At 42.1% G+C, this 13,986-nt stretch overlaps 1 protein-coding gene across 6 annotated transcripts in view; it reads left to right on the forward strand.

Annotated features, from left to right (window-relative positions):
- The window catches only part of DOCK3 (dedicator of cytokinesis 3), a 384,123-nt gene that overhangs the window by 329,468 nt on the left and 40,669 nt on the right, over positions 1-13,986 (forward strand). For all 6 annotated transcript variants that reach the window (XM_059939761.1, XM_059939763.1, XM_059939762.1 and 3 more), the window contains 6 exons: positions 1,085-1,179; positions 2,875-2,950; positions 3,437-3,537; positions 3,802-3,860; positions 5,951-6,099; positions 12,858-12,943. In XM_059939761.1, the coding sequence (XP_059795744.1) occupies positions 1,085-1,179; positions 2,875-2,950; positions 3,437-3,537; positions 3,802-3,860; positions 5,951-6,099; positions 12,858-12,943 (566 nt within the window). The remainder of the gene's footprint in view (positions 1-1,084; positions 1,180-2,874; positions 2,951-3,436; positions 3,538-3,801; positions 3,861-5,950; positions 6,100-12,857; positions 12,944-13,986) is intronic.

The following is a 13,986-nucleotide window of genomic DNA, read 5'->3' on the forward strand; positions in this document are numbered from 1 at the left end:
TTCACTTCTTGCTTGCATAGAGCCTCAAAGTCAGCCAGAGGCGACAGATTAGGCTTCTTAGGTCTTTCCTGGGGATGTGTACAGCCCTGTACACATATGTGGCCTTCTAGATTCCTAGGAATATGTCAGAGCTTTTCAAAGCCCCAAGTGTATGTCTCATTACCCAGATTTTTCTTTTAAGTGTTTTGGCCACTCTCTTGTTTGTCCCAACTGATATGATTGCTTCATGAAGCTGGGATGTTAAATTATTATGGCTGATTTTTTCAACAACTGCACTAGGGATAAGGCTTTTCTCACTTAGTGAACTCTGAGTCCGGTCAATTAAGCCCTCTGAATGGGGCTTTCCCAGGTTGCTACCAAACAGATCAAACAGTAACAATTCTCTTGGGATGGCACTTTTTGGGGAGCTCCAAAACCATTTTGTCCCTTCTAGTGACTGCTAGGGTGCTGGTTTTTACTACTACCATGGTTCTACAGCTGCTTATTTTCAAGGATATGTTGAAGATAAGGAGAGAGAGGGGATGGGAATGGGGAAAGTTAAAACACAATAAAGCTCACTTTTCCTACTGAGATTCAACCATTTTTCTTAAATAACACTTCTTATTGTTGCAAGCCTTTCATTAACCAGTCTTTGTGACTGTTCTCATTGCTTTCATGGAGGAGCACATTTTTGGAGGTACTTACTCTGCTATCCCTAAAGTGCTTCTCTTGTCAATGCGTTCTTAACATCCAGGAAAGCAAGTTCTTATAGTCAAGTGCTCAGGAGTCATGCCCCAAAGACTGAGAACGATGGACTCTGGTGGATACCATTTCTGCTGGACCCCCTGTGCTTTGGTTGTTAGGCACTGGGCTGAGTGGCTATAGTGCATCTCTTCTATCCAGTTTTGGACTGGCCTGTGAAAGTGCCCAGACCTCACTCTCATGCAGCCCTCTAAGAGAAAAGCAGCTCACAAAGGGAACCAGAGTCTCACCTACTGGTTCCATCCATTCTCATGGTCTAGAGGTCAGGAGAGCCCTGTTGAGGAAATGTATGCTGCAGTGGTAGAGGTGTGGTGTCTCACATCAGATTTTCCTCTCGGACCAGGAATTCCTGCTGAAGATTTTCTGTGTGTTCCGGAACCTGATGAAGATGAGTGTCTTTCCTCGGGACTGGATGGTGATGAGACTTCTCACAAGCAAGTGAGTGTGGAAGGGCCCTGCACCAGCATCCACAGAACTGTTCCCAGACTAAGGAGAGTGTGTATATGTGTGAGAAGAAGCAAGTCAGAAATCAAGGTCGAAGCCATGGGGACAGAGAGGAGAGGGCAAATGTGAAAATGTTTGGAGGCACAATCAGCAGGACTTGGCCATTTACCAAAGTTCAAGGAGAAGAAATAGTCAAAGACAGTTTAAAACTGGAATCTAAGTGCCTGGCAGATGATGTCATGGTAAGGATAGAAAAGGAACTTTTAAGAATGAGAAATATAATACCCAGAGAAGGGCTCCTCCTTGAGGAGGGCCTGTTCATTGGCCTCTGTTGCTCTGTAGTTTCAGGCAGTATCCCAAGGCCTCCTCTTGATTTGATTTGTGTTGTCTGCCAGACACTGCTTGCCTCCCACAACTAGTGCTAATTACCCACCTGAGACCTGGCTGTGAGGCTCTCTCTGACCACTTCTAACGCTGGCCACAGAATTCACTCTAAGGCTGACCCCAAATTGTCTGCCCCATTCATACTTCTACCCTGTGCTTCTAACTGACAAACCAGACAAGTAATGTGGGTGGTAAGGTGCTTGCTTGTGGGAGAAGGCCACTTGGCCTCCACTCTCTAGTCTACTGCCCGCTCCCTCTGATCTGCCTTTTATGTTGACATTATGCAGTGCGGTGAAATTATTTGTTAGATATATTACCAAGGTGTCAGCATGGTCTTTCTACTTTGTACCTTTTATAGCACTCTTTTTTCTTTTTTCAAAACTGCAAACATTTAATACAGAACAGAGGAAGGGTTTTAAACAGAGTTGCACAGATATTTCCTTAAATAGTGGATTTTCCATTTGACCCCCTCTTGCTTCTCTTAGCTCTAGTCGGGGCACTTCAGGCTCTCCAGCCCATTCTGCAGGAGCAGCCTCTTCTTTCAAAGCTTTTACTTTTCAGATTTGTTTGCTGGTGACTAGTCTCTCTAAGGCACCGTTTTTGCCTTGCCCTCTTCTGCACCAAGGCTTCGGTGGCCATTGTTAGATACAAGCTCCTTTGCCAGGCATCCAGCACCCTCTGTAATCAAACCCTTACCTGCCTGTCCCACTTCACTTTCTCCCTCCCTTGACCTGTGCCCTCGGTTCTAACAAATCAGCCTCCCATTGCCCTTTAAATGTGCCCAGGTGAAAATTGAAAGTGATATTCTAGATCAAAGGCTGAAATCAAATGACTTATACATGAAAATAATAGTATATGATAAAAGTAGAGGTTTAATAACTATAAACCCCTATTATCAAGTAAAATAATAGAATGCTACTCTAAGTCCTCTGGTGGTCATAATATATGTTCATTATCCAAGGTCCCCAAAATACTAGAATCACTCTTTGAACTGGAAGAAACCTTGAAGAACCATTAAACCTCACTCCCCTCCTTTTATAGGCAGGGAAACTGGGGCCCAGAGAGAAGTCGTGCCAAGGCCAGGTAATGGCAGAGCTAGGTCTAGAACCGACTGGTGGGGCATTTCTCCAAGCTGGGTTTTTTGTGGGGTTTGTGCCATCTCTCTCTCTCCTTTAAAGTCACACCTTACACGAGAGCTAGTTGTACTCAAGAAGTTTGCACACGGGCCATAGACCGTTGATGCTAAGCTATAGGATGCCATCGTTAGTCTTTTAACTCTGCCAACACCTTGTTCCCTTACTACAGTATTATAGTCACTACAGTCCAGTACCTGTCTTCTGCACTGCACAAGAATTTCACAGAGACAGACTTCGACTTTAAGGTAGGAGCTCCTAAAATCCATCACTGTCTTTGTAATAACCCTAGAAAGCCAGAAACCAAGCTCACTGTTTTGTTTTTGTTTTACTTAAAACAACCATTTTATTTTGCTCACAAGTTTGCAGGTCAGGAATTTGAGAAGGGTTCAGCTAGGTGTCTGCTAAGTGGTTGGGGCTTTCTTAATATGTTCATAGTATCAGTTTCCAAGCTTGATAGTAATTAGAGTATGACCTAGAAGACCCCTATTGGAGGTGTTGGGAGCCAGACATCCATGAGTTTGTTTTCTAGTCCAGAATCAACACTACTGGTTTCAGGGAAGTCAAGAAAGGGGGGGAAAAAGTCCCGTTTGAAAAGATATTTTAAAAAAAATCAAGATCTTAACATTGTAAAATGAATTCTGTGCTACATGCATATATTTAGAATCTCTCCTTGCAAGGTTAAGGACTCAGGCTTTCACATATTTCCTCTTTCTCTCTCTCTCTCTCTCTAGGTGTGGAATTCCTATTTTAGCCTGGCAGTTCTGTTCATAAATCAGCCAAGCCTTCAACTAGAAATCATTACTTCCACCAAGAGGAAGAAAATTCTAGATAAGTAAGACATATGTCTCTTATTCATCTTCCTACCATGTGCCCAGATGGGGTTATGTTTCCATAAGGGGCTCCTTAAGAAGTCCACATGGTTCTCACTGAGGTAGCCTCCCAAGGAGCCAAGTATAAGAATTCAGTTGAGAGCCAAAAGACTTAGTATTTTGGGAAGCTTTAGAAACAGTGCTGAAGTACTGGCCTCCTGGGGTTTGTAGCCCCGTCTTCCTGAACCTTCTCCCACTAATAGCTGGTTCATGTGTTCTATTCCCAGGTATGGGGACATGCGTGTGATGATGGCTTATGAACTGTTCAGCATGTGGCAGAATTTGGGTAGGTCTTTTCTCCATATTTTTCCCTTACACATACTGCATAGCCAAATAAAAAGTGACAAGACTAATTACGTCCCCCAGGTTTTGTGAATGTTAATTCAGACCCAAGAGATCTTTACATATCTTTAACATAACACCTCAGATGGATGGTATAGTGTAGCACATGTGCACAAAGCCCTTGGCAGGGAGAGTTAAGCTGAGAAATAAGACCCCAGTAATACATATGCACAATTCCTTTTTTGAGAACCAAAGTCAAAAGGAAAAGAAGAAGACGAGGCTCTAAGACTATAAGATCCTCTGTGCTCTTCATGTCCCAGTCCAGATGATACAGGCCCACAAGCATAGATCTTGGAGATAGTCAGCACATGAGCAAGGGCAGCTATTCATTTTAATAAAGATTGAAACACTTCTTGGGTCTCTGGTATTCAGGCATCCAGACGAGGTTCCTGCTGCCAATTGCGTGTAAGAAAGGAATTGCAGCCTCTAGGTGAGATTGATTTTCATCTCCTTTCTTTCGACAGCTTCTCTTTACAGCTTCTCTAATATCCGCTGGTTTGGATCTCAAATTGTCAGTTTTTGGTAGAATGCTTGGATTGCCCTGGTGACTAGGTGGGCCATCCTCTGATACTGTAAGCTTCTTAGTGGCCTGTCAGGATGCTAGAGAGAAGCTGCTGCTCTTCTTCCTAGTGAAGGCTGCTTTCAACTAAGCTCATGGCTCTGAAGTCTTAGAAATGATGGCCATAAAATCTTATAGTTCTCCGTTAACCATCCCAGTCACAACTCTAGAGGCAGCAGGCAAGGTGCAAGGCATTCCTGCCAGCACTAGGGCCTTCCGTCCATGAGTGGGGATGCGTTTCCCCAAACCAGCTTTCTAGCTTCAGTACTCTTACTCCCTGCATCCAGCATGGTCCAGGTATAGATTTTAACCCCAAAGATGACTCTGAAATTCCCAGGAACACATGAGACTAGCAACTGTACCAAATACCAAGATTGGAATATGCAGAATCTGCCTCAGAGCTAACAGTTGCTCTTTAAATAGGCTTTTAACATGGAAGAAATCAAAAAACATGTCAAATTTGCCTGATAAAGCCATTCCTGCCTCATTGTTTTGGGTGGAAATGACATTTTCTAGTTCTCAAGAACTGATTTTACTTGACCATAACAGTCACTGCACAGGCCCACAGTTTGTCTCCTTAGTCTCTGAAGTACTGAAAGCAGAGCTCTGGAAGATGGTTCACTCGCTTTACCATTACAAGGAAAAGTTCTCCCACGGTCTTCAAGACTGGCCCTGGCTTCTGGGAACATGCCCAAATGACAAGCTAGTCACAGGGAGAGTCACCACACACTTCCCATGGAAAGGCCTCATTAAGAAAAATGAGGGATCAGCCAAGCTGGTCTGAATAAATGTAATGCTACCATCAAAAATGCAGTGTGAAAAAAAAAATGCAGTGTGAAGACAAGGGGTGGGGGTTGGAGGGTGCACAGAGAGTCTCTCAGCCAGTCTGTCAGGGTAGGGCTGTGCAGGAGGCTCCTGCTAACTCAGGAGGGGGCTCTTGGGCACACTTGAGCACAGGCAATGAAGAGGCCTATGGATTTCAGATCACTAGTGGCTGGACCTGGGACTGAACATCCTTATCACTTAAATGCCTCTGGGCTAGAGGCAGAAACCCCAGGGATAGTGCATTGTGTTTAAGTAGAAATAGATGAATTTTCCTTGCTAAATAAACACTATGAACAGATTATCTGAAACTATTACAGTGTACTCAGAAATCCTATTCTGTCTAGAGTAGTGAACTCTGTTCCTTGACCTCAGAATGATTTTCAGATAGTTTGTAGAACCTCCCAGTAAATTCTTTGGAAAGAATTTGTGCCTGTTGAACGTTTGTTTTAACTGTACTGGGCCAGTTTAATCCATGAACTCTAAAAAGCCAAACGAAGCGGGTATCTCAGAAATCTATAGGGGAGAGAGCTTGCTATGCTCTCAGATGCTTCCAGTGAAGATCAAATCATGTGTTGTGGCCCCACTTGGGAAGCTTCTATGGAAGGAGCAAAGCAAGCATAAACTAATATCTGTTGGGTTTTGTTGTTCAGGTGAACATAAGATCCACTTTATTCCGGGAATGATTGGTCCTTTTCTGGGTGTGACACTGGTCCCACAGCCAGAAGTGCGGAATATCATGATTCCCATCTTTCATGACATGATGGACTGGGAGCAAAGGAAAAATGGCAACTTCAAACAGGTAAGACAACACCTGGCAGTGTTAAGGGTGCTCTCCCCTGGAATGGACCCCTTTTGCCCAGGCACGTGATCCAGATGCCTGGCTGTAGTTCCAGTGGAAGTAGGCTGTAACTTGGCCATCTTGAGTCCTGTTCTAGGGTTTCCTTTACTTACTGGCCAGAATTGATTTGTGGATTTTCTTCATGAAGTTAGAGGCCAGAAAAGAATCAGAGGAAAGGAATTGAACATCATGTGAAAGGAACTTTCTGATCAAGGAGAGAATGACTGAGACTGTAACCTCCCAGCTTCATTCAGGAGGAGGTCCTGGGAGTGTTGTCTCTTCTCTCTGGAGGTTCCCCAGTTTGTGTGGTCTGGGCATTTCTAAGGCTAGAGCCCAGACCAGATGACTTCTCATAGCCTAGAATTTCACAGACTCCTGCACAGAGGGGTGGGTCCATGAGGTGTAAGCCCTTGGCTTCTGACTGAGTGACTTCAGGTTGTCCCTCTCTGCAGTTCTTCTGCCACCCCTAAGGTGGAGGAGATGGCCCCTGCCCTTTTATCTAGAGCTCCAGGGAATAGGATTAGGAACAATAGGTAGAAAACAGTGGTAGAAAAGCGAATTTTAGCTAACAAAAGAAATAATTTGCTAGCAACAAGTTATTTGCTGTAAGCTGGCCTGCTTTCAGAGATGGGGATTTCCTCTTTGCTGGTGGTTCTCAAACAGAAGCTCCCTGTAGGCCTCGAGGAGAAATTCCTACTTTGGCTTGGGGACTATAACCAGTTCCCCACTAAGCTCCCTCCCAACCCTGTGATTCTGGGATGAACCAGTGCTCGCAGAGTGAGTGACTGTAGCAGTGAGGAACAGACCAGGCAAACAGGAATTTTTAAATTTTTATTTATTTTTAAATTTACAGAGAGTAAAATTCAGTCTTTGGGATTTCCTACTCTGTAAATTTTGGTAAACACATAAAGTTATGTAACCACTACCACAGTCAAGATTTTTTTAATTCCTAAAAATTCCATCTTGCTGCCCCTTTGTAGTCAAACCCTTCCCTTCCCTTTAACCCATGGCAGCCATTGATCTATTCTCCTTCACTATAAGTGTGCCTTTTCCAGAATGTCATGTAAAGGGAATCATGTAGACTGTAGCCTTTTGAGACTGACTTCTTTCACTTAACATAATGCCTTTGAGAGATTCATCCATTTTGTTAAATGTATCAGTTTTTCTATTGCTGAGTAGTATGCCATTGCAGTTTATTCATTCACCATTTGAAAGACATTTGGGTTATTTACACTTTCTGGTGATTATGAATAAAGCTTCTGAAAAACTTTTCTTTACAGTTTTTGTATGAATATAAACTTTCATTTTTCTTAGGTAAATACCTAGGAGTAGGATTGTTGGGTATTGTGGTAAATGTATATTTAACTTTATAAGCTATCAAACTGTTTTCCAAAGTGACTATACCATTTTGAAATCCCTACAGTAGCATATGAAAGTTCCAGTTGATCCACATACTCATCAGAATTTGATATTATCTCTTTGTTTATTTTAGCCATTCTAATAGGTGTGTAGTTGTATATCACTGTGGTTTTAATTTTCACTTCCCTAATGACTAATGATGCCGAACATCTTTTAATGTGCTTATTTGCCATCTTTGTATCTTCTTTGGTGAAATGATTTTATTCAAAACTTGTGTTCATTTTTAATTAGGCTGTTTGTTTTCTTATTGTTGAGTTTTTAGGGTTCTTTATATATTCTGAACGTAAGTCCTTTGTTGAATATATGGTTTACCAATATTTTCTCTAAGCTTGTCTTTTCATTTACTAAACGATGTCTTTCACAGAACAAAAGTTTTTAATTTTTTTGCTGTCCAATTGATCATTATTTTTCTTGTATGGATCGTGCTTTTGGGATCATATCTGAGAACTCTTTGCCTAACCCGGGACCGTAAAATTTTTCTCTTTTGTTTCTTCTAGAAGTTTTATAATTTTACATTTAGATCTATGATCTGTTTTGAGGTAATGTTTGTATAGGTGTGAAGTATGGGTCAAGGCTTTTTATTTTTCCTTTTTACATGTGGATGTCCAGCACATTTTGTTGAAAAGACTGTATTCTTTGTTGAAAATCAGTTGACCATATGCATGTGGTTCTCTTCCTGGACTCACTAGTCTTTCCATTGATCTATATGTCTAATCTGTCACCATACCACATAGTCTTTATTGTAGCTTTATAGTCTTAAAATTAGGTTGTGTGAATCCTCCGACTTTGTTCTTTTTTTTTCAATATTGTATTAGCTATTCCAATTCCTTTTCTTATCAATCTTAGAATCAGCATGTCAGTATCTATAAAAATTCCTGCTGGGATTTTGATTGGGATTGCATTGTAATCTATAGATCAAATTGGGAAAATTGATATCTTAATAGTACTTAATGAATACTTCTAGTCCTTGAAGACAGTATATCTCTCCATTTATGTAGGTGTTCTTTGATGTCTTTCATTAATGTTTTGTAGTTTCAGCATACAGATCTTGCACATGTTGTTAGATTTATATGTAAATATTTTCTGTTTTCTTTAGTGCTATTATAAATTATTCTGATTTAAAATTTTTAATTTTCAGTTTGTTGCTATTATGTAGAAATACAATTGCTTTGTACATTAACATTGTATCCTCCACCCTTGCTAAACTCACTTATTAGTTCTAGAAGCTTTTTTGTAGATTCCTTGTGATTTTATATTTAGATAATCCTATCACTTGTGAAAAGACACAGTTTTATTTCTTCCTTTCTAATCTGTAAGCCTCTTATTTCTTTTTCTTGCCTCATTGCACTGGCTAGGGCCTCTGGTCTGATGTTAAATAAGAGTGATAAAAGTAGACATCCTTGCCTTGTTCTTAATCTTAGGAGAGAGCATTCAGTGTTTCACTGAAGTATGATGCTAGTTCTAGGTTTTTCATAGATGCTCTCTATCTTGAGTAAATAGTATTTAAGATAAGAATCCATTTTTAGAGTGTGCAGCTCTTTTGCCTTCAGAACTTCAGGAAATAATAACTTCAAACAGAAAAGAACTGTTGCTTTTCTATGTTGCCACAACATATGCCTTCTAATTGTGCAAAATGCACAACTGCCTGATGAGAGAACCTGGTTACCAAGAAGTAGATGACATTGTGGAACTGCACCATGGGTCACCTGGGTTTACTAAAAGAAGAGCTGGGCTGTACTTAACCATCACTAACACTGAATAAGGAAGGTTAGCTTTGTGGAAGGCTAAGTTGGAGCTCATTTGGCTCACACTTCAAGACTCAGCTGATGGGTAGCATTCTTTCCTCCAATAAGACTGTCATGAATAACTGATATCCAGCAAGCCATGTAAACCTCGTTGTCCCTGGTTAAAAAAATCTTGCTGCTGCTTCCCTTTGCCATTACATATTTTAAAAGAGTAGTCTACTCTTTTCATCCCCACATTTCCACTTCCCACCCTCCTATCAGTTCAGTCTAATGTATATTGTGCACCCACTTTTGTTGACATTGCTCTCTCGAATAACCTTCTAATCATTAAAATCCAATTGACTTTTTTTTTTTTAATTTTATTTATTTATGGCTGTGTTGGGTCTTCGTTTCTGTGCAAGGGCTTTCTCTAGTTGTGGCAAGCAGGGGCCTCTCTTCATCGTGGTGCGCGGGCCTCTCACTATCGCAGCCTCTCTTGTTGCGGAGCACAGGCTCCAGACACGCAGCCTCAGTAATTGTGGCTCACGGGCCCAGTTGCTCCGCAGCATGTGGGATCTTCCCAGACCAGGGCTCGAACCCGTGTCCCCTGCATTGGCAGGCAGACTCTCAACCACTGCGCCACCAGGGAAGCCCCCGATTGACTTTTTGGTCTTGGTTCTAGTTGTGCTTTCCACAGCTTTGGCTCTATTAACTCCTCCCCTACTTCTTACCACCTACTATAAATACTTCTTCTAATTATAAAAACAGTACTTATTTAATGTAGAAAAATAAAAAATGCAAATAAGCTATAGTGAAAAGATTTAACTCATAATTGTACTGTTACTAACTTGTGGGGGAGAGGGGCTGGACACGTCTTTTTCAGACTTTTTTTCCCAATGCATAGAGTTTTTTAAGTTAAAAAATGGAATCATTGTGTACATTGGTTTTTTTGGAACCATTGTGTATACTGGGTTTTAATCTCCCTTTTTTAGTAGCACCTTGTCATCACTATCCTTCATGTCAGTTAATGCTCCTCTGCACCACACTGTGAGTTTAGAGGCTACGTGGTATTCCACTGCATAGCTTGGACCACAGTGTATTTAATCAGACTCCTAGGTTTTGTGGGGCTTTTGGTTTTTTTGTTTGTTTGTTTTTTGGCCGTGCCCTGCAGCTTGAGGGATATTAGTTCCCCAACCAGGGATCAAAGCGGGGCCCATGGCACTGAAAGCACCAAGTCTGCCAACTCCTAACCACTGGACCACCAGGGAATTCCCAGTCTCATAGTTTTAGGAACTTAGGTTCATTCCAAATTTTTGCTGTTAGTATTACAAAAAACATATCCATTTTAAGTTACTTTCTTAGGTAAATCTCTCACCTGTAATTGATGGGTCAAAGAGCAAAAACATTTCTTAAGTTTTTACAGCACTATGTCTCTCCAACAACCTCTGTTGTCTGTAGACTACTCAGACCCCAAGCCACTTTCTGTGTGTGCCCCATCCAAGCACTGCGCGTGCTGAGCTGTGTCAGCTGTTATCCCTGCCTCCTCTACCAGATGATGAGTTATTGGGACCAGGACCATTTCTTGTGCTTTTATTTCTTAGAACCCATGCCTGAGACATGGTGGGTTCATGAAGATGAAAATCAAAACTAACATACATTGAGCACTTCCCAAGAGCTAGGGCACAGTGACACTGAAGAGGAATGTTAACCACCATTACCATTTCACAAATGCAGAAGTTTAGGCTTAGGTAAATATTTTGTACAGAAGTAGGCAGCTGGTTATGTCAGAGGACAAATGTTTGTTGAATGAATAACAAGGTGTCACTTCAGGAATATTGGTTTTATAAAATAAAAGTAACTCCGCAGACCTGAAATCATCAGTATTACCAGTTACGACATGATGTATCTGAAGAACTTAGCATTTTGTTTAACTTAGAGACATTGATTTTGCATACATTGATCTTCAGTGTCCTGTTTTGGATTTCTCAATTTTTCTTAGTAACTTCTTCCTTTATCAGCACTGCAGGGAGTGAGGAAGTAATGTCCCTGAATCCTTCCATCACCAGCTCCTTTGCCTAATACAGAAGTTCTAACACTTGAATAAGCATCATAACAACCCGGAGGGCTTATTAAAACACAGATTGCTGCCCCCCAACCCCTGAGTTTTTAATCCAGTGGAGCCTGAGAATTTGTATTTCTAACAAGATTTCTGGTGACTTGATGCTGTTGGCCCAGGGACCCATTTTGAGAACTCCAGGGAACTGCTGCACCCACATTTGCACTGTTGTACTCTCTGCTGCTCCAGGTCCCTTCCCCACCTTTGCCCTGTTCTGGAAAGCACAACCTGTACCTGCGTGTGTGATGAGAGATCCCAACCTGACTTTACATGACCCCAGGCAAGTCCCTGCTGGTGCCTTTTCTCCACACGGAGAAAGGCAGATGGCCTCGATCCCTAAGGACCCCTGATCTCAGACTTTGTATTTCCTCTGGAAAGTATATTCAAGCAGCTGACTGATTAGGCCAAACATAAATGTACAACAGTCTCCATCCTGGCCATACCAGACCACTATAAAAGGGCCATATATTCATCCATTCTCATTTTCTGCTGATAGGGTTTCAGAAACCGTAACTGCCTTTGATGAATTTCCTAATTCAATTATTTTTTTAATACTTCACCATCTTAGGACTCTGGCCCTGTGTGGAGTGAGAAAGTGCTTTTGTTATAGCTCATTATTAAATGCAGCCATGCCACTTTTGTTTATATAAAAATCTGTATAAATAATTGCACAATACCACATTTTAAAGGCTAATGAACAGTTTAAAAGATTTTTATCTCACATCACTTACAACTAATTTCTCACCTCAGAGTATATGCATTGAGGCCTGTTAGAGAAGTGGCTTAACACTGTTGAATGCCTTGCAGATTAGTGGGGTAGGAATGAATGCAGTATTGCTCCGTATGGTTTAAGAATCCAATAACAAGTGCAGGGGGCCCAAGTGACGAGGCAGCAGCAGGGGCAGCAGCTCCAAGGGCTTTAGGTCCTGTGAGGACAAAGAATAGAGCCTTTTATCCTGAAGGGGACTCTTTGAAGGAAACACATCTCCCTCAGCCCAGATTAATGCCAGCCATTAAAGTGAGGACCAGCCCCCCAAAGCAAGCTTTCTTTGCGACTGGCTGATAGAGGGTAAAGTTCTAACCAAATGTATTTTATACATACAAATTCCTTTGAATGAACATTTTTTAAGAAAGAAAAACACTTGACAAAGGCCTCTTTTGGATCCGAAATACTTCTCTCACCAGAGAGTCCTTGCCTTTTGCCCCTAGGGAAAAGAGTATCTGAGACGGATGTGTAAGTTCCAACTCATTTAAACCACTAGAGTGGGAGCCCTTCCTGATTGGGGAGGCAGGGTGGTTTCTCAGTGCTGTAGATGAGATCCTGCCTTCTCTAGGATTTATTTGGTGCAAGGAAAAAATCAGGAAGCAGTTCCCCACCATCCTCACCTATCACAGGGGCTGGATTTCCCATCCTTCCTCTGAGGTCAGTTCGGGTTTACAAAATCTCTGCTTCCCTCTAGGTGGAGGCCGAGCTGATTGACAAGCTGGACAGCATGGTGTCAGAAGGGAAAGGCGATGAGAGCTACAGGGAGCTCTTCGGCCTGCTGTAAGCTGCTTCAGCCCCAAGCACCTCACGTTGGGGGAGGGGGTGAAGTGGGCTAATGATGGGTAGCGGTGCAACCTGCACTGGGCAGGCTTCAGAGGGTGGGTATCAGGAGAGACCAGGGTTGTTCCTGGTGGTAGCAGTGCTCACCTTCTGTCAACAAGAAAGTGACATCATGACAGCAAGCTGTCTCAGGGATTGCCATAGTTGCCTAAGATGTAGGGACAGGTGATAACTCTGAGCTCCTGGATTTGCTGATAGGAAAAGGATCATCATATATCTTCATACTATGTACTGTATCTAGTTGGGCTAACAGTTCATGGGGACTCAATGAGGGCTCAAGGCTGACATTTCGGGGTGGGGGGAGGGAGGGAATTAAATCTCTGCTTTGTAAGATTGTACAATCAGCTTGAAAAACACTGCCATGAGTTTTGTGACTTGAACAAATTATACCCCCTTCCAAACCAGTTTCCATTTGTGAAACAGGTTGGTTGTACTGACTGACGTCAAGGGTCCCAAGTCCACCAGTTGTGGCTTCTGTCTTGAGTTGATGGAGGCCAAGAGACCTTACAGGACTAGCCACAGGGCTAAGCCCAAAGGAGGGACTCAGGAGAGCCGTGGTCCTCCCAGAAAGATAGTAAAGTTGGGTATTTTATCTTTCTAAAAAACAAAATTTTAAGACATTTACAGCTCTAGAGCCCTCTCCTATCTCACTCATTATTTCTAGCTTTGAGATTTTCTTTATTTTAGTGACATTTTTAAGATAAGCCTGTAATATATTTTCTAATAATAATACTGTACATTTGCTTAGAACTTTACAGTGTACAAAATTTGTTGACATATCTGATTTAATCCTCACAACACACCTGTGAGGTGGGCAAGGCAGATATTATCCTGATGAGTAGAGGTGATGACACTGAGCTCAGAGAAGTGGTAGCATGGCCTCAGTTGCATGGCCAGTAAGAAGCAGCTCTGGGGGTACAGCCCAGATATTCCAGTTTCAAGAGGGGGAAATCTTTCCGCTACACCCTGCCTACTTTGTTCCT

This window comes from Balaenoptera ricei, chromosome 11, assembly GCF_028023285.1.
Source record: "Balaenoptera ricei isolate mBalRic1 chromosome 11, mBalRic1.hap2, whole genome shotgun sequence".
NCBI classification, from domain to species: Eukaryota; Metazoa; Chordata; class Mammalia; order Artiodactyla; family Balaenopteridae; genus Balaenoptera; species Balaenoptera ricei.